This window comes from Urocampus carinirostris, chromosome 2 (genome assembly GCF_059441175.1).
Source record: "Urocampus carinirostris isolate Australia breed hairy pipefish chromosome 2, RoL_Ucar_1.0, whole genome shotgun sequence".
In the NCBI taxonomy this organism is placed as follows: domain Eukaryota; kingdom Metazoa; phylum Chordata; class Actinopteri; order Syngnathiformes; family Syngnathidae; genus Urocampus; species Urocampus carinirostris.
In genome coordinates, this window is record NC_142350.1 from 63,908,375 (window position 1) to 63,927,425 (window position 19,051).

Genomic DNA, 19,051 nt, shown 5'->3' on the forward strand with positions numbered 1-19,051 from the left:
AGGGACAGTTTTTCCTTGCCCTCATGTTGGTTCCAGATCAGGGGATGGTGTAATAATAGTCTGTGCAATAACCTGTGCAGCCCTTTGAGACTCTTTGTGATTAAGGGCTGTACAAAAAAAATGACTTGACTTGTAAAAAATAAAAACATAAATAAAGCACACATCACTAATTTTTTAAAAATATTTTCTTTTTATATACTAATTATCTGCTTCTGAGGTAGTTCAGTGAAATATTTGACAACTTCATTTTCAAACATCTAGTGTGCCTCCGAACTTTTTTATAAATAAAAGTGTACCTTGATTCAAAAGGGTTAAAAAACACTGCACTAGACATCCTTGTGATATAGATGACATACGAAAAGGCATTCAATTTAATCTCATGATCACACTATTATTATCCACTGTACCGGAGGCAAATGGAGGAAACAGAATGTTGTCCGAAAAGATATAAACCCAAAAAAAGCACGACAAGGGAAACAATTCTTCGATGTATATGATCACAAATCGGACTTTGAAGGACATGAAATAGTGTAAATTTGTTGTTGGTATTGTCTTCAGAGTTTACTTCTAGTCGATAAATGATTTTAATCAATCTTGATATTTTTTACATTGGTGATTGAGTTGTCTATAATAATTGATCATTAGCATTTAATACAGATACATATGTGATTCATTATGAGTTACAATAACTGAGAAAATATTAATTTTTTTCCCCCTCCATTTTTATATCCGTGATTAATTATGATTAATTACCAGAAAATGCATTTAATCTCAGTTTTAATTTCTTCGCAACATTCATAGCTTCATGTGCTAGATACAAACAGCGAAATATCAATCTAGGAAGGTTTTAAATGAGTTTCCTTTTAAAAAAATGTACAAATTTAGGTTAAAATATATTTGTGGATCATGAGTTACTGTGATTAACGAATCAGTTGTTGAAATAATAAACAGTAAAAGTATACATATAATTTAATACATTATTATAGAAATGAATACCTCATCTCTCATCTCATTAGCTGCACCGCTTATCCTCAGTAGGGTCGCGGGAGTGCTGGAGCCCATCCCAGCAATCATTGGGCAGTGGGCAGGAGACACCCTGAACTGGTTGCCAGCCAATCGCAGGGCACACGGGGACAGACAACTCACTCGCTCATTCACACCTAGGGACAATTTGGACCGGCCAATCCACCTGAAATGCATGTCTTTGGAATGTGGGAGGAAACCCACGCAAGCACGGGGAGAACATACAAACTCTGCACAGGAAGTCGGGTAGCTGGATTTGAACCCACACAGGAGGTTCCCAAGACCTTAGAACTGTGCCGCACACGCGCTAACCACTGCGCCGCCGTGCTACCCAGAAATGAATGTTTTTTGAAAATCTTCATATACAATTAATTAATGATTAATGACACATATACCAGCTCAGTAGCCTAGATGGTAAGGCGCCCGCTTTGAGACTGGGAGGTCGGTGGTTCGCGCCCCGGCCGAGTCATTCCTAAGACTTAAAAAGTGGTCGGCGGCGCCCTCTGTTGGCTGCGGCTGCATCGGCCCGCTACAACGGGTCAGGTGCAATCGACATTTCGTTCTGTGTACATTGTTACACAGAATGACAATACAAGGAAATTATTATTATTATTATTATTATTATTTAATTTTAGACGTAATTATTTTAATTTTATTGTTAACGCAACATCCATTGCATTTTTTCTCATGTTGAGGTTTTTGAGTTTTTCCTTGCCCTCATGTCGGTTTTAGATCATGGGATGGTGTCATAATAGTCTGTAGTAATATTAAGACTGAGATCATTTCTTCTTCATGCCATGAGGCTCTTTAACTCCACCTGGGGGAGTAAAAGCCCACATTAACCCCACCACCACATTTGTATATTACCCTATTTTTGTGTGTATTTTCCGTAGCACTATTTAAATACTCCATCGTGAAACGTTATTGTGGTTTTTTTTTATCTATTTATTTTATTTTATTATGTTATTTTTCAACACAAGGATACTGCTGGAAGTGTGAATTTCCCCACAGGGGTGAATTAAGTATCTATCCATCTATCTAACTATATCTATCTAGTTTGCAATAATCTTTGGTCTGTAAAGCTCTTTGATTAAGGGCGTCACGAATAAACATGACATAATCATGACCGCATGTATTCAACATTGTCACTTAAAATGCAGTTTGAACTGAGAGTGATTCTAAATGTTATGCTGATTTTGAGTTAAAAATTAGGAGTGGATATTCTACACCAGTTTGCGGTAACACAAATAAATACGGTGGTCTGCCTCAATTGAACAAGCTGTTATGCCATCCATCCATTATCTGCACCGGTTATCCTCAGTAGGGTCGCGGGGTTGCTGGAGCCCATCCCAGCCAACGACAGGGAGTGGGCAGGGGACACAGGGACAGACAATTCGCTCGCTCATTCACACCTAGGGACAATTCGGACCCACCAATTTACCTGACACGTGTATTTGGAATGTGGGAGGGAACCGGAAACCCACGCAAGCATGGGGAGAACATGCAAACTCCACACAGGAAGGTGCCATTATTCCATCTAACCTAAATTCCAACCAAGTACAAAAAAGGGGAAGAACTCCTCATCGGGGCATAGTTTTTATTATTTTTTTAATCCGAAACACAGACACACAAACGTGCCATCACACCTCATACATTTGTTTTGTCGTACTTTGGTCCGTTTACCATGTCACTTAAATGAGGCGTCCATCGTTTCCCATGATGCTCAATAACCACGGTGGAATGCGTCGACGTAAAAAATTCTGGAAACAAATTCATTTGGTCGCTCGCTTTAAAACAAAAGATGAAATTGTCCTTTAAAAAAAAAAAGTAGAACCGGGACAAAAATACTCATCCCGTTACGAGAGCAGCATTGTTATCTACGAAGAAGCTGATTGGCCGGCACAGAGAAGAAAAAAACGGGAAACCTAATAGAAGATAATGACGTTACCCACGCAACACAAATCTACATTTAGGTCAGTCAACGTGTAAAGGAAAAAAATACTGGTTAGTGAGTCCCATTTTCGGTAAAACTAGATGGTAAACGGCGCGTTTGATGATTATCTCACCTCAGCTGAGGCCGCTGTGCTCGTGTTGACTCGATTGAAAGAAAGGTATGAAATTATGCGGAAAAAAAAAACGAGAAAAACAGGAACGAGTGTGTGGAGACGATACTGATCCGGGATCGATGGAGTGCAAAGCTTTTGTTTTCTGGCATCGCAACGCGGCAACGTTTTTTTATATTCCTGTAGACGAACTGCCGACGATCGCGTCGACTTCCTGTTTGTCGGGTGAGTCGGGCGTGTCCTGCGATTCGCCGGCGTCTTCTTCGTTGGTGCGGGGCACGGGCGGGAATAGGGAGGAGCAGAGCAGCTTGACGGGGCAGAAAGCCGAACCCCGGGGGATGAAGTTCACCTTGTTTTTGTCGGGGCAGGAGAAGAGCGGGAAGCCCTTGGATTGGCCGCACCTAAATCACAGGAACATTCCTTAAATGGGGTCATGTTTGACACTCAGAATTTTTTTTTTTTTTTAACTCTCCTAGAATAAAGTACAATTTCATAAAGTACGGTTGGTGTAAAGTGTAAAGAAGAGGCGAGCCGTATCTTTTAAAATGAAAGTGGAACAAGAATGCTAGATGCGGTTGAGAAAATGGTCGGAACGCTTTTGTTTTGGCCACTTTTGACCACGGATGAGGACCTCTTAAAGCGCATCTTCCCAAAGTAAGTTAAACTCAACTTTATTTATCTTTCTAGAGCATATTATTTTATGAAAGTTTTATTTTTTAGTACAAAACAATCTCGTTCCTAAGTAGGGCAGCGTCCGTACACTTTACGGCCAAAGTAAAGGTCTCTGTCCAAAGTTGCTATGTGTATTGTGAGTCGACCTAAGACATGTTTTATGCTCTGAAAAGACCGACTGAAACCACATTACCGTTTTGATAGTTCCGTTATTGTGGCCCAGCTATGTTGCTTTGTCTCGTCTCCACTTACCATTAAAGTATCGGTGAATTATTAAAAGAAGACCATTGATAAATTCTACTAAATCTTTTAAGTTGACACAAATATAAATTTTACTACCGTAAATTCCGGACTATAAGCCGCTACTTTTTTCCCCAAACTTTTAACCCTGCGGCTTATTCAGCAATGCGGCCAATTTATGTAATTTTGAATATATGCGCCAAAGAAGACTGCAACTTCTTGGCTTGTGCATAAATTAAATTAGCGTAAACATACCCTCATCATGCAAAATGCAAAAAGAAAGGCACATGAAGCAGCTTTCAAGCTAAAAAAAATCGAGCAGTCCGATAAAGAAGGAGTGAGCGTGTTGCTAGCGTGTTTTTGAATAAGGGGGGTGGGACGACATCTACATGACAGTTCCTTTCCGACACTGAGGAAGACGACTTTGATGGCTTCAGTTCTAAGGACGAAGATGAGGACGGTTTACCGTGATTTCTACAAATATGGTATGTTTTTTAACAGACTCGTTTACTGTGTTGCGAGCGTGTAGCTAGCGTGTTGCTACCATTAACTGCCCTGTCACAGGCACCGTTTGGGATGAAAGTTATATTATTATTATTAGAGCTTTGAAAACTCTCTCGGTGTACCGTCTTTCTTTGTAAATATGTGTAACCCATGTATAATATGTATTTGCAACTGTATATTTTTGTAATGTATTTATTTTAGACACTTATTCTGATATGTTTTGCACGGGCGAATGAAAAAGGAGGGGCGGAACAAACGCGGGGTGGCGGGCAGTGGGGACCGGCAAAGGTGAGGAACAGACATACCTGTTTGTGGACGCGGTGGACAATAGGGGATATATATTTTTCCCACCCTTAACTTTGGAAATATACACTTTTTTCCTTGGATTACTTTCAACGGGACCCGGACTCTGCAGGTCTGCATCAAACCTTAAGTACCGGTATCATTTTCCGTTCATTTTGCCGGCTGTGATTTTTGGACTGTGTACTTAAAATGAAGGATATTCAGTTACAATCGCGGTACTTAAAGTCAGGTCTGGGTTAGTTACATTTTTTTTAATGTGGGCGCATGCGGCTTATATACAGGTGCGGCTTGCGTACGTACAAAATTGGTTTTCCTCTTAAAATGTGGTGGTTGCGGCTTATAATCAGGTGTGCTCTATAGTTTGGAATTTACGGTAATGTGTTCACATTAATTTAAGACACTAACGCCAACTTAGGCCTTATTTTTAGAATCATGAATTCAATGCCTTTTAAGACTTTTCAAGGATCCCCGATTATCCGACAACACAGGCCAACTTACAGCATCTCGTCGAAGACTTTCACCCTCTCGCAACCTTCTGGCGGCTCTCGTTTGAACATGTAGCTGTTGTTGGGTTTGGGCGAGGTGGCGAACTTGGGCAGTGGAGAGCCGCACGAACCCTCTGCGAAAACCAAACCATCAAAAAAAAATAAAAACAAACAATGCTTTTAAATCTTTCCACATTACAGTCAATAACAAACCTTTGTCATCTGCAGAGGACGAGGGGCTTCCGTCCGGGGAGTGGATGTTCTGAGGGCTGAGGGGGCTTCGGGGTCTGGGTGAGGGGCTGGATTCCCCACTGGAGGGGGCCTGGGTGTCCGTGTCCCGTGTTTCCCCGCTGTTGATGTACCGCTGATGGGGGAAAGGAGCCCGGCGGCCGTCTGCTGCGTCTGTGGCCTGTTGGGAAGACAAAATACTTGAACTCTATAGGTCGAAGGTGGGGGTCGGCAACAAGCGGCTTTGGAGTCGCTCCTTGACGCTTTTTAAAACATGTTTGATAATGGAAAATAATAAGGTGTCTGTAAAAGGCCAAACATGAGACAAACATTCTTAAAAATCCAATATGGCGCTTTCAACAGTTTGGATTGTCCAAGGCAGTGTTTTTCAAACTGTTTTAGGCGAAAGCACATTACTTTCGTTGAAAAAAATACCTGCGGAACACCAGTCAGTGCCCTTATCAGATTCAGATTTACTTTATTGTCATTCGTGTACACGTGTATACAGAACGAAATATCGATACATCTGACCCGCACAGTTTCTCTGAACGTCAGCCGGGATCGATAAGATTAACCATGTGTTCGTCAGAATTTTAGCGCAGCAGTTCGTCATCTCGCGGTTCGATGCCACTTCCAGTTGTTAAATGGTCCAGGTTATTGTCCAGAGAGCGAACGTTGGAGAGGAAAATGGATGGGAGAGGCGTTTTGCAGGGTTTAGCCTTTAGCCTAGCTGTTAGCCCAGCCCGACAAATAAGTAAATACAAATAAAAGATAGCTTCCGCTAGACCGCACAGGCACAAAAAATAAGATAAATCCTCACAGCAAAGTACAACGATTAGTGTGCCGCAGCGACCCCAGCACAGTGTTTGAAAAACACTGGTCCCCCTTGGAAAATGCTTCTTAAAAATGTATCGGTTTCCAGATTTGAATAGCAACCTTTTTGCAGCCGAGAGCCTACTTTTTTTTGTTACTGATTAGTGTGAAGGGCTATCAATTTGATATGCATTTCTAAAATAACACATTTATCATGACTTGGCTATTTTGTTACTACAATATTGTGTAATTAGCAGGTGGTAATCTGAATTAGGGATAAATAGTTAGATAGATAGATAGTTATCCCCTAAAACCGACACTTCTGAGCTATTTTGCGAATCAGCCCTTGGGCTACTGAGATGTCCTTAAGGAGGGTACCTGGTAACTGCGGTTATGTTATTATAATGCTAATAACATGTTGTTAATGATTAGGAAAGGGGTTATTGTATAGTGACTTGTTTACCTGACTGCCCATTTTGCACATCTGGTTAGCTGCTCCTCTTGCACTCTTTGCACTACTGTATAATACTATACATATAATTATTTAGTATATTATTAGTACTTCAATACTCCAACTCAATACAACATTTTATTTATATCTGTACATTTCGTTCTGTATACACGTGTACTAGAATGACAATAAAGTAGATCTGAATCTGAATCTGAATCTGAATCTTAAGGAAACTGTGCGGGTCAGATGTATCGACATTTCGTTCTGTATACACGTGTACAAGAATGACAATAAAGTAAATCTGAAACTGAATCTGAAAATAGGCTCATTCAACCACTATAATGCCTACCCCGATTAAGGGCACTGAGCGATATCAATGTGTAAATAAAAGGCTAATTTGAGTAATTTGGGAAGAATTGGCCATGTCTTAAAAGACACCGATCACGTCAATGACTTGCTATCCCAGTTAGAAATCAAGTCTCCTAGAAAATGGCAATAACTATTCTTAGAACCGGTTCAGGAGAAACTCAGGAAAGCCGAGGGGGCTACCTAATGGCCACGGGCCAGCGTTTGTGACCCCTTGAATAGAAGTCACTCCTTAACAATTTTCAATAATAAATCCGATTTTCATCAGGGAAAAAATAAAATAAAAGTTTTTAAACTTTACGTTCCTGAAAAATTTCCTGAAGATCCCAATCCAAGACGTAGCCCCAAGTAAATTGAAAGCTGTTCTTGAACTGTTTGGACAATATAGATGGTTTTGGTCTCTTGAAAAGTAACACACTGACTTTGTCCCAAACTGAAATAATCACTGCAAGTGCGACTTTTTATTCTCGCCTAATTTCTTTGCAGTTAAATGCCTGCAGGTGACTGTAACATGAGTGTCTTAGCTGGAAAACAGGTGAGACAAAAGCATGAAGCCTCAAATTTGACCACCATCTGAAAAACTAAACATTGTATTTTGAACATTTTGCTACGGGTAGGTTTAGCTGTTTCCAAAAGTGGCAATTCGGAGAAGACCAGTTTACAGCACTAAAACCTTTGCAACTGTATATTTTACTTCGGCCAATTTTTTAGACATTTTGATAGAATTGTTAATGTTTGACTTCTCTTTCCGCGACTATCACTGTTGTGCATACTTGCGAGGAATATTGGTGCGTAAAAATGAAACACGGAAACTGTTTTGCAAATTCATTTTGGGGTCTAATTTGAATTCTGTCGTTTTCAAAATTTCATTAGCTTACCAATATGGCAATCATCATTTGATTTGGTTACGACTGGCTAAAGATATTTGAAGCTAATAAAATATCAATACAGGTCCTAATGCTGGCTGTGGACCGTAAAAAAAGCCTTCAATTGGCCGAGTGGTGTCGATCAAAAGTTCACAGGCTGACGGCCATATTGGAAATAATTTTACCAGTCTATTTATTTGTCAATGGGAATTACATGGCAAAACAGACACGCTGCAATAAGATACCTCCAATGATGTGTTTTATACATTTTTTATACATCTGTCGGCATTATCATGTGTTTTGGAGTAGGTCTTTTACACGGTTGGATTCACCGGAGAATCCTTGAGGTAACAAGTCCATATTTGAAGACAATCATCTCATGAGCTGACTAAAAGGACATAACTGGTAAGCTCTATAGTTTTCGTGGAACGCGTATCAGATTGATCGTGATGTTTCTGTAAGTACATTTTGAAATGGTCTTAAATCACAAGAGTTTAAGCTTTCCAATGATGTGTGACATCACGTATTTCAGTGACTGATGAGAATGTGAAATCACGTCAACAGTTGAGGGTTTAAACAGTCAAAATGTTTACAGGAGAAAAATCTCCCTAAGAGAGCATCAGTATTATAGTCTTGCTATACACTGAATGTCTTTATACAGTACTTTGAGTGGCTTACAAATACATTTTGAGTAACATATTGTTTCATAAACACTCCAATGAGGTTATCTATATGCCTGACCTGCATGCCGTGCTCCCAATCGTGTTTGATGAAGACATTTTCCAGCTCGTGGTTGATGGCCTCCACGCTGCTCGGCACTCGACAGATCGGCGATTTTGTGGGCAGAGAACAAGTAGCTGCCTTAGGCTGTGAAGAAATGGGAAGGAAAGAAAAACAGTAAACATTTTAGCTTTGAAACTACATGATAAAAATATGTATTTTGCATCCCACGAGTATGATCATATACCTTGAAACATACTTGGAGAACCATCAGCTAACATAAATGGATTGACGTCTAATGCCGTCGATGACCACCCAAAAAGAAAACCCCAATTTGGAATTACCATAAATTTCAGACTACAAGCCGCTAGTTTTTGCAACATTTTAAACACCGCGGCTTATTCTTTTTTTTGTGCCAGAGAAAAATAGCAAGCTGCTCTTTTCCACAAAGCATGCGCTCTTAATAGATAACACAGGGGAGACGTCTGAAAATATTTATGACAACCTTTTTATGAAGAGAAATTAATCAATGTTTTGCCAACATTATTCATATAACACATAACAGGAGCAAAATGAGAAGTTTAACAGTACTTTTTTCATTTTTTTTTCAACGTACTTACAAAATTTTAACCTTCTCACCCACGAATCAAGTTCCTATCTCATACATCTGTATTGACCAGCAGCAGTTATCTTTTAAAAACGCCACACTTCTCCTTCCTCATCATTGGTTTTAATGTCAGGCCCTTCAGGTTTCTGTGAATGAATTTTGGGCCGGTACCGCAGAAAACACCAATTCCAATGCAATCTGGCACTATTCTCCACGGTGCATTGTTGTGAACACAGGGCTCACACATTTTAGGCGACGCATCCCTTATTATCAGTTTTTTTTTTAAATGTGCTCGACTTTGTGCTCGCCATCTCGAATATCACATGGTCACATAACCCGAAAACCGGTGCTGTAAACACCCTGGGGTAGAACTTAAAAACGACGCAACTGAAAACTGTGTCAATTGTGCGATTTTATCTACCCTGCAGCTTTTAATCGGGTACAAAGATAAAATGGAGTTCTCTTAAATTTGAGCATGTGGCTTTTAATCAGGTGCGCTCCGTATTCCGTAATTTATGGTAAATCCTTAAAAAATATTGGTGTGATACTAAGTTCAAGTGTGTTTATATGAACCATGTGTGAGGGAACGTTTAACATATGGTCCGACTGCAATGATTCTACTCCGGGGACGGGTCCGGAAACTCGAGTTGCGGGTTATATACGAGCGAGTGTGTTGGAGCAACCTGTGAGGGACAGGAAGTGGTGGCGTGCTGTGCATGCGAGGTTCCGGACGCGGCGTCGCGCTCTTTGCTCTGCCGACTCCCTTGCTTGCTGCGCTGGAGCTGCAGCCTCAACTTGGCAATCTGCTGGAAGAAGGGCATGATGGAACACATTCATTTGCACGGCATGAGTAGTCGGTAACAAGGCAAGGGATTCAAAGGTAATCGTGTCGACAACTCCGACCTAATATGATGACATAAAGGCTTTGTTTCTTTCGCTCACTAGGGCCGCAACGATGAGTCGATAGAGATTTAGAGGAAAACCGATTGCCGATAAAAAAACACAAGGGAATTGTATGAAGTTGAGCCGAAGGAAGCGGGGGAAGAAAAAAATCTGATTCCTTCTTCTTGTGGGCAAGGAAACAAGAGACTTGCCCTCGACAGGTCCTCTGGTCACCCACCTAACCCAAAAAAAAGGGGGGAAGGCCTGGAATCACAGAAAGAGAGTCAGAGGACTCCAGAGTTTTCTCCAGTGGGTCTCCAAATGAGATACCGGAGTCAGACACAGGTAACGCTCTCAATGACCCCCAGAGAATGGACTCGGACCCCCCGGTTTTGATAATTTGTATACTTCAACAACACCTATGAACTTTACCGTCTCTACTATCAATGAATGCTGCACCCCCTTTTTGGAAGGTTATGAACAGTGGGAAGAGATTTGGCCGTGCCCTTCATTGTGTAGTGGCTTGGGTGAGGACCATGACGATGGGGTGGCCATTTTAATAAACAACCCTCGACTCATCATAAAGGGGAGCACTGTGATGAAAGAAGGACGCGAACAAACAAGAACTAAAAGCTTTGGCAGAATGTCAAACTTTCACTTTACCTCCAGAAACCTTGTTAGAATATGATATGGTGAAATTGTGAATGTGTTTAATTGCTGTTAAAAGCGTCAATAAAATTGTTCAAACCAAAAAATAGAAATTGTCAACAACAAATTCCAATGAGGTATCTCTACAGGAATATAAACTCTCCTGAGGGTTGCACGTGCGCAATAGCTTCCCGAGCGGTAACAACCATGCTGAAATGGTGGTGTCAACATCAACTACGCGTACCAAAACTTGTAACAGTTGGGAAAATTTAAGCCTGGATATGGCTAATTAAAAATATACTTGCAAAGTAGTAGTATCATGGCAATACCTCAGTGACGCATGAACATTTAAAGAGCACGTCGGACATTTGAATGAAACGCAGTCGGACTAGCCTCGGTAAGATTCAAGCAACGTTCAAGGCAATCTGGTTTATATCTCATGCATTTTACATGTTTGCTTGAGAGCTATGCCAGACAGTGCCTGACACGCATTTCAAATTAAATGCATGCAGTCCAAAGAACAAACCTCAGTTGATAAAACCGTTAGATTTCAAACTGTTAAAAATTGTAAAATAATTTTGTTACAGCCTTTGCAATCAACATCCGAATGTACTGTACAAAATGCACATATTTGTTTTATTTACTGTTATACTGCTGCTAATGAGGCTGTTTTTAGTTAACTGGGATTCAAAAAATGTATACTTTATTTTCATTCATTATTTATACGCTTGTCCCTAAAAAATGGACAGAGGTGTTTATTTGGATTTATGTGTCTAACCGAGCACTGCGTCTAATTAATTTTATTTCATTTTGTATAAATTAGCAGTATGTAAAACAGAAGATGTAACAATTTTCTTGTGTTTATTATTTTTTTCCACATAATTAGATCAACTTCATGCAAAATCTAAGATACAAATAATATGTATCCGATTATTTGACTAATGATTTAGGTAGTGGGCGACAGACTATTAAAATTGGGGTTTTGACACCTTTTTAATGCTAAATTCAAGCACTTTATAAGGACTTTCAAAGCCAATTTTTCAATTTTTCTAGTGCCACAAAAATAAGTCCATTGTGAATCATGTGTTTTGCCGAGCCACAGCTATAACTGAGAATTTAAAATGTAATTTTTAATCTCTCCAAATAGAGGTTGGGTAAAAATTGAGTAATATGTAGCTTACATTTTCAGTTGCAAGTCTTCCCATTACAATTTTCCTTTGAGATACGCTACCTTTTGTTTTTGCATGGCGCTCTGTTTAGATGGAGCCTGCACCAGTCCTCGAAGGAAGGGACGAGACTTAAAAGCTCAATGCTGTACAAACTAATGCCAGCTACTGTTAATCACGAGAGAAAAGGACATTCAATTGCTAAGCGACACTGTCAAAGTGCAGTGTCAGCGTCCTTTTTAGGGGGACTTGTTGAGAAAAATGGCAAAAGTTTCAAGCATTTACAAGCACCTCACTTGAAATTGAGGCACTTTTCACTCATTGAAAACACAACATTAAATTTCAAGGATTTCAAGCGCCTGTGTGAACCCTGTGATAAGTTGCAGCCCTATCGCTAACAATCAGAAGAGAGGTCTTTATGAGCATTTCCCATCAAAACGTGCATGTTGCAAACTGCACCGAGTCACACAGTTATTGTGTGGATATTCTATATTGCCAACTATGATGTCATCCTCGACCTCAGACGATGACGCCATGATCTCAAAAACACGCTCGGATCAACATTGTTTGAACCCATAAAAGCCTCAGTGACAACGCCGGGTCCGTCAGCCATTGACGTCCGATGAACTGGGTTCACCGAGCGAGGGGGTGGCGTCTTCGGTATCGGACCAAAACAGGATGCCCTTTATGAGCCTGAGAGACGCACTTGTGCTATGCAGACAAAAGGTGTGGTCTTCGCCACTCGCTCGCCACCACAAAGACGCTTCTGATCTGCCAAACTCCCACACATGCAGCGCCGCGTTTTGAATGCATTCGAGGACCGGTCGGAACGGAGGCCGCGACGCACTTGAGGAAGGGAAAGAAGGACGTTGGATTTCGAACCGGACACCTAACGGCAGCGATTGGTCGGGTCAGGGGGTTTGGGGAGAGTCCGGAAAAATGACAAAAACACGTGTCGCGGCAGCTGCTGGTTTCGCAGTGGGAATAATATACGAGAGAGTGGGACAGAGAGTCTGTGAGGAAGCTTGAGTGTATGAGTGAGCGTGCTACGGTGAAAAAGTGAGGCTCATTTTGGGAAGTGAGTGTGTAAAATAGTCTTGTTCCACGGACAGGCAGATCATTTCTTCCTCATGCCATGAAGCTCTTTAACTCCACCCGGGGGAGTAGAAGCCCAAATTAAACCCCACCCCCACATTTGTAAATTACCGTATCTTTATTACAGTGTGTATTTTCCGTAGCACTATTTAAATACTCTATAGCACAGGTGTCGAACAGGCAGCCCGCGGGACAGATCAGGCCCGCTAAGGGATTGAATCCGGCCCGCGAGACAACGCTCAGAGAAGCACAAGAGAAAAACAAGCCGCAGGTTGAAATATGTCAACTTGATGTTGCCATAGAAAAGTGCCTCGAACAAAGACACGGTACTTGTATTTCTTTTTCTCTCTCTTTCACTCTCCTTCTTTTCCACCCCTTCTTTCTCACTCTCCGTCTGTCTCTTTCACTCTCTGTGTCTCTTTTTCTCTGCCTTTGTTGCTCTTTGTCTATTTCTCTCTCTGCGTCTTTTTAACTTATTTTGCTCTAACTTCCTTCTATCCTTTTCTCTCTTTCCTCTTTCTCTCTTCCTACTCTTCACGTTTTCTTTTCTCTTTTTCTGTCTTTTTATTTCTATTTGGATTTCTTTCTTCCGCTCCCTTTCTTTCCCCCTCTCTCATGACTTTTATCTCTTGTTTCTCATGCTCTCTCTCTCTCTCTCTTTCTTTTCCACCCCTTTTCTTCTCTTTTTATCTCTTTTGTTTCTCACGCTCTCTCCCTCTCTCTCTTTCTTTGTCCCGCCCTTTCTCCTTCCCCCCCCCTCTTTCTCTTATTTCTTTCTCTCTCTTTAATCTACTAGTCCGGCCCCCGACAGAATGTTTGTTCTATCGTGTGGCCCCCGAGTTAAAATGATTTTGACACCCCTGCTCTATAGCAAAACGTTATATTGGGTATTTTTGTATTCTAACTCAAATCATTCGGAATCCGCCAATTCATTCTAGTCAATTTTTATTGTGCTATCACTGAGTCCATTTTAACTAGGTCAATCACAGTTTGGTTTGGTCGCGTCAATCAGAAAGATTTGTCAAAGATGGAATCAGTAGTGAGGACGGCAGAGGAAATAATAGGTACTGGCCTCCCGTCCCTGCATAGTATCTACATTGAACGAACGGGAAAACGGACACTAAAAATTATGGACGATCCCAGTCACCCTGCTCACAGGTACTTTGATTACCGGTCATCAGGTCGCCTGAGGGTGGAGCAAGACTACACGTCTTAAAGAGAGTTTTTACCGTTTCGCTATTCGCATGTTCAACGAGAAATGATTGGGTTATTATGTAAAGTATTATTATGCCGACGACGTTCCTCCGACCTATTCTACTCTAGTCTCATTAGTTACATATTCTTTCTTTTTAAACTATTCTATATAATTACCTTGTATTATACACTACAATAGCTTTATTACTCTATTATTTTACATCTTTTATATTATCATTATTGAGAGTCCGCGTGTCAAATGATTTCTTGTATATATCATGTTTGAGGTCGCTGGTTCGCGCCTCGGCCGAGTCATACCTAAGACTTATAACATTGGTAAAATGGCGGCGCCCTCTGTTGGCTGCGGCTGCATCGGCTCGCTACAACGGGTCAGGTGTATCGACATTTCGTTCTAACAAAGAATGACAATACAAAGGAAATTATTATTATTATTATGGTTTCTATTGGCTGAATACAAATAAAAGCAAGTATATCTTTATTTTATTTTTTAACACAAGGATACTGCTGGAAGTGTGAATTTCCCTACTGGGATCTATACAGTACCTATCTATATATGTATCTATCTAAAAGGGAGCTTGATGGCTCAAAAAGGTGGAAAAGTAAGAGTAAAGAAAGCTTGTATGTGTGAGTCAAACAACAAAGGAGCCTAAACAAAGGTAAATGTGAACAGAATCAGATTTGGATGTGCCGTCAGAGCATGAGAAGAGATAAAATGAGTAGAAATAAGGGAAACAGACATCGTGTGATCCGACATGAGAGTAAGAGCAGGATTTGTGTGTGAAAGAAGAGGAGTGAGTGGGAGTCTGCGAATATGAGAGTACAAGAGAAAATAAGGGTAGAATGACTGAGGGTTTGAGAGAGAGAGCACGTGTGAGTGCTAAAATGAATTTCAGATAGGGGTGTGTGACATAATGTCAGAGTGAGTAAAGAAGGCATTGAGCCAGTAAGTCTGAACATGTAAGAGTGTGAGTGTGTGCATGCGATGATGAAAACATGAGAGTTAAGTGAAGAGGTGAGTGTGTAAAAGGGAGCTAGATGGCCCCAAAAGAGGAAAAGTTTGTGTGAGAAGATTAAGTATGAGCATGTTTCAAAGAGCACGAGACTAAAATAGGGTGATAATTGTGATAAAGATTCAGATTTGTATGTGTCATGAGACCAAGTGAAAGGATAAAACAGGTTTCCTACAGCTTAAGTTCAATGAATGACTTTTAAATATTTTTTTATGCCGTTTGAAATCAAATTCAAGACCAAGTCAACATTTGAAACACAATAGGTCTTTCGAAAATTTGATTTTCAGACATTTAATGCTGATTAAGGCCTTAGTTTTAGGATAATGAATTCAATGTCTTTCAAGACTTTTCAAGGATCCGCGGAACCCTGTAAAACGAGTGGAAATGAGGAAAACTGAGACATGGTGCGATCCTGCATGAGACTAAGAGCAGGATTTTTGTGTGAAATAAAGTAAGTGAGTGAGTGAAAGTCACCAAGTGTGAGAGTGTACGAGAAAGTATGGGGAAAGTGACTGAGGACTTGAGAGAGGATGTGTGAGAGCTAAAATGAATTTGAAATGGGGGTGTGTGACATGTGAGAGTTGGTGCAAATGGCATAGAGCAAGTACGTCTGAATAAGTGTAATAAATGAGAACACTTAAAAACAGTATGGGGAAAGTGTTGGAGTGAAAATTGGGCTAAAGAAGTTTTAAATAGTGCTAAACTTAGTTTCTGCGAGAGCAAAGAGGTGAGTAAGAATGAAGACGCATATAAAAGTGAGGGTGTCTAACACAATAGAGAGATGAGCATGTGAGATCACACAAAAACGCAAATTGAGTGTGCAATTCTACAAGAGAATGTGTGAGAGCATTGTAAAGTATTGTGATCCTGTTAAAATGAGCTAAAGAGGGCCAAGATTGCAAAATGGTGTAAAAGCGTGTGTGTGTGTGTGAGAGCAAGAAGTAGGAATGATTAAGCATTGATGATATCTAAAATATCTTAAATGTGAGAGAAAGAAGACGTGGACGTGAGAGAATGTGAAACAAAACAAAGAGTGTACTACTCTACATGAGTGAACTGGAGCTGGATGTGAGAGTGTTTAGAAGAGTGAGCCTGTGTGTGAGGAATCAGACAGGGATTGAACATGTGAGAGTAAGAAGAAAGTGACTCACAAGGGAATAAACTGAGAGCAGGTGTGGGTGTGAGAGGTACTTCAAGTAAAAGCGTCATAGTAAAAATGAGTCTGAATGTGCGAGTTGACTGATAAAGAGCACAAAACGGTGTGCAAGAGATGAAATCACTGACAGAATAACTGAGCAATGGAATAAAGAGAGATATAGACTGAGTATGCAAATTGAGGGTTTGTGTGAGAGCATGTATCTACCTCCTTTAGGTGGTCGGCACTGCCCCAGGAGGCAGACCTCTGATGGGGGCTGCCTTGGTCCGTTCCCTCGTCCATCCACATACCTGGTGTCTGAAACCCAAAATGAATTCAATGATTTTTTTTCCATTTTTGATTGAGAAAATATTGTGTTGTATGAAAACTGAAAGAAAATGTTTCTTTTTATTCATCTTTCAATTAATACTAATACTTTATTTTTATGCTGTTACCCATAACTTATTATTTTGCACTATGGTATTTTATCTTATTGTAGATTATCTTTCACTATCAGCATTTTACTTTTGCTATGTTACAATGACTATAAATCCATCCATCCATCCATCCATCATCTACACAGCTTATCCTCAGTAGGGTCGCGGGGTCCCCTAACCACTGCCATCTTCAGGCAGTGGACAGGGGACACCCTGAACTGGTTTCCAGCCAATTTCAGGGCACACAGAGACAGACAACTCACTTGCTCATTCACACCTAGGGACAATTTGGACCGGCCAATTAACCTGAAATGCATGTCCAGAGGACACCCACCCAGGCACAGGGAGAACATGCAAACTTCGCACGTGGAGGCTGGTGTCGCTGAAATTGAACCTTGGACCTCTGCACTGTGGGGCAGAGCGCTAACCACCCAGCTGCCGTGCTGCTTCCATGATTCGGTTTTTGCAAATTCAAGCATGTCATGAACCAGAACAGGAAAGGACCCAAACGCGTGACGTTACTCACACAAGCCTTTTATTTTACGGGAAATGGGGAGTCATGCAAGTTGGGCAGCAGTCTGGCGTGAAATGATAGGAAGCCAGAGGCCAACGAGATCGCTATCAATTGCCCGAGTTGATATCGGACAGATGTGGTCGATACCGGACAGAAAGGGACAGACAGGATAGATAATGAAACAGGATATCGAAAATAAACAGGACAAACTAGACGGAAACGAAAACTGGAGAGAATAATAAACAGGACAAAAATAGACAGGAACGAAACTGGAAACCGATATAAAACAGGAAAAAAATAAACGGGAACAATACCGAACAGGGAATACCAACAGGAAACAGGACCGAGTCACTCTCCCAGCCACTCTCAGGGCACACAGACACAGACAACTCACTAGCTCATTCATACCTAGGGACAATTTAAACCGGCTAATTAACCTGACATGCATGTTTTTTTGGAAAAGTGGGAGTAAACCGGAGTGCCTGGAGGAAACCCACGCAAGCACGGGGAGAACATGCAAACTCCACACAGGAAGGTTCGATCGCATGACCTCAGAACTGTGCCGCACACGCGCCAACCACTGCGCTGCCGTGCTGCCCTGACCAAAAATGATATTCTATTATTCTATTTGGACCCATTATCAAGATCCACAGTCACTTGCCTTGAGATGCGAGTGTCCCAACTTACAAGCTATTATGAAAAAACTTCTGTCTACTTTTTTCATCTCCCTTATACATGGTAACAGTGAGCACTGCTAAATTCCTTCTGAAAAAAAAACAGCAATTTGCAAAGTAGTAAACATTCTTAGCAAACGATCACAAAAATACACGATAACATTGCATTAGCTTAAGCATACAAATGCATATAGCATCATTCTCATGTAAAGCGTTACAATCGCTGCGTTTTAACATTTTCTTAAAAAATGTCATTTGAACACAATGAAGCAACAGACTGAATAAAATGACAGGATTCCTAGGCATGTATTCTTTATCTTTTGAGGAGAACAACAAACATAACTGGGGTGTTCTATATAGAAGAGCTCACGGTTTAATTGGAGCACTGATATTTTCACATGAGAGTGTTCATAGAGAGAGTGGCACAGAAGACAAAAATGCAACAGTAATCGAAGGTCTTAAAGGGACACTGTGTAATATTAAAAGTAAACATCTCTGTCCGAAGTTGCTATGTGTACTGTGGGTAGATCCAAGAAATGTGACTGCTCCAAAAGTCCCGACTGAATGCACATCGCCGTTTTCATAGTTCTGTTATTGTGGTCACCTGATGTTGCCACGAAAGTAAATCGGTGATTTATTTAAAAAAAGCTTTAGTTCAATTAAATGTAAATTGTATTAATGTGTTCATATTTAAGACTTTTTTTAATGCCCAGTAATGCCTTATTTTTAGAATAACAAATTCAATCCCTTTTCAGACTTTTCAAGGATCAGCGGGAGCCCTGATTATGAAGCTCCCTTTAGGCGAGCCTCATAAAATAAATAAAATGTTCTCGACCTAGAAATATCATGTACAGTATTTGCTTGCTGTACTGTAGTTTACTTATTGCAGTTTTGCCATTTCTTGAATTTTAATAATGCGTTTAATTTAATGGCT

The 19,051-nt window shown here is 40.7% G+C and overlaps 1 protein-coding gene across 2 annotated transcripts in view; it reads right to left on the reverse strand.

The window, feature by feature from the left end:
* Positions 1-2,887: 2,887 nt before the first annotated feature.
* glcci1b (glucocorticoid induced 1b) overlaps positions 2,888-19,051 on the reverse strand; it is a 42,015-nt gene continuing 25,851 nt past the window's right edge. The window contains exons 4-9 of one of the 2 annotated variants that reach the window (XM_088327489.1): positions 16,721-16,810; positions 10,025-10,144; positions 8,756-8,881; positions 5,504-5,699; positions 5,304-5,424; positions 2,888-3,487 (exon numbers count right to left, since the gene is read on the reverse strand). In XM_088327489.1, the coding sequence (XP_088183615.1) occupies positions 3,259-3,487; positions 5,304-5,424; positions 5,504-5,699; positions 8,756-8,881; positions 10,025-10,144; positions 16,721-16,810 (882 nt within the window). In that variant the 3' untranslated portion in view covers positions 2,888-3,258. Of the gene's footprint in view, positions 3,488-5,303; positions 5,425-5,503; positions 5,700-8,755; positions 8,882-10,024; positions 10,148-16,720; positions 16,811-19,051 lie in introns of both variants that reach the window. The other variant, XM_088327488.1, reaches the window with a different exon arrangement.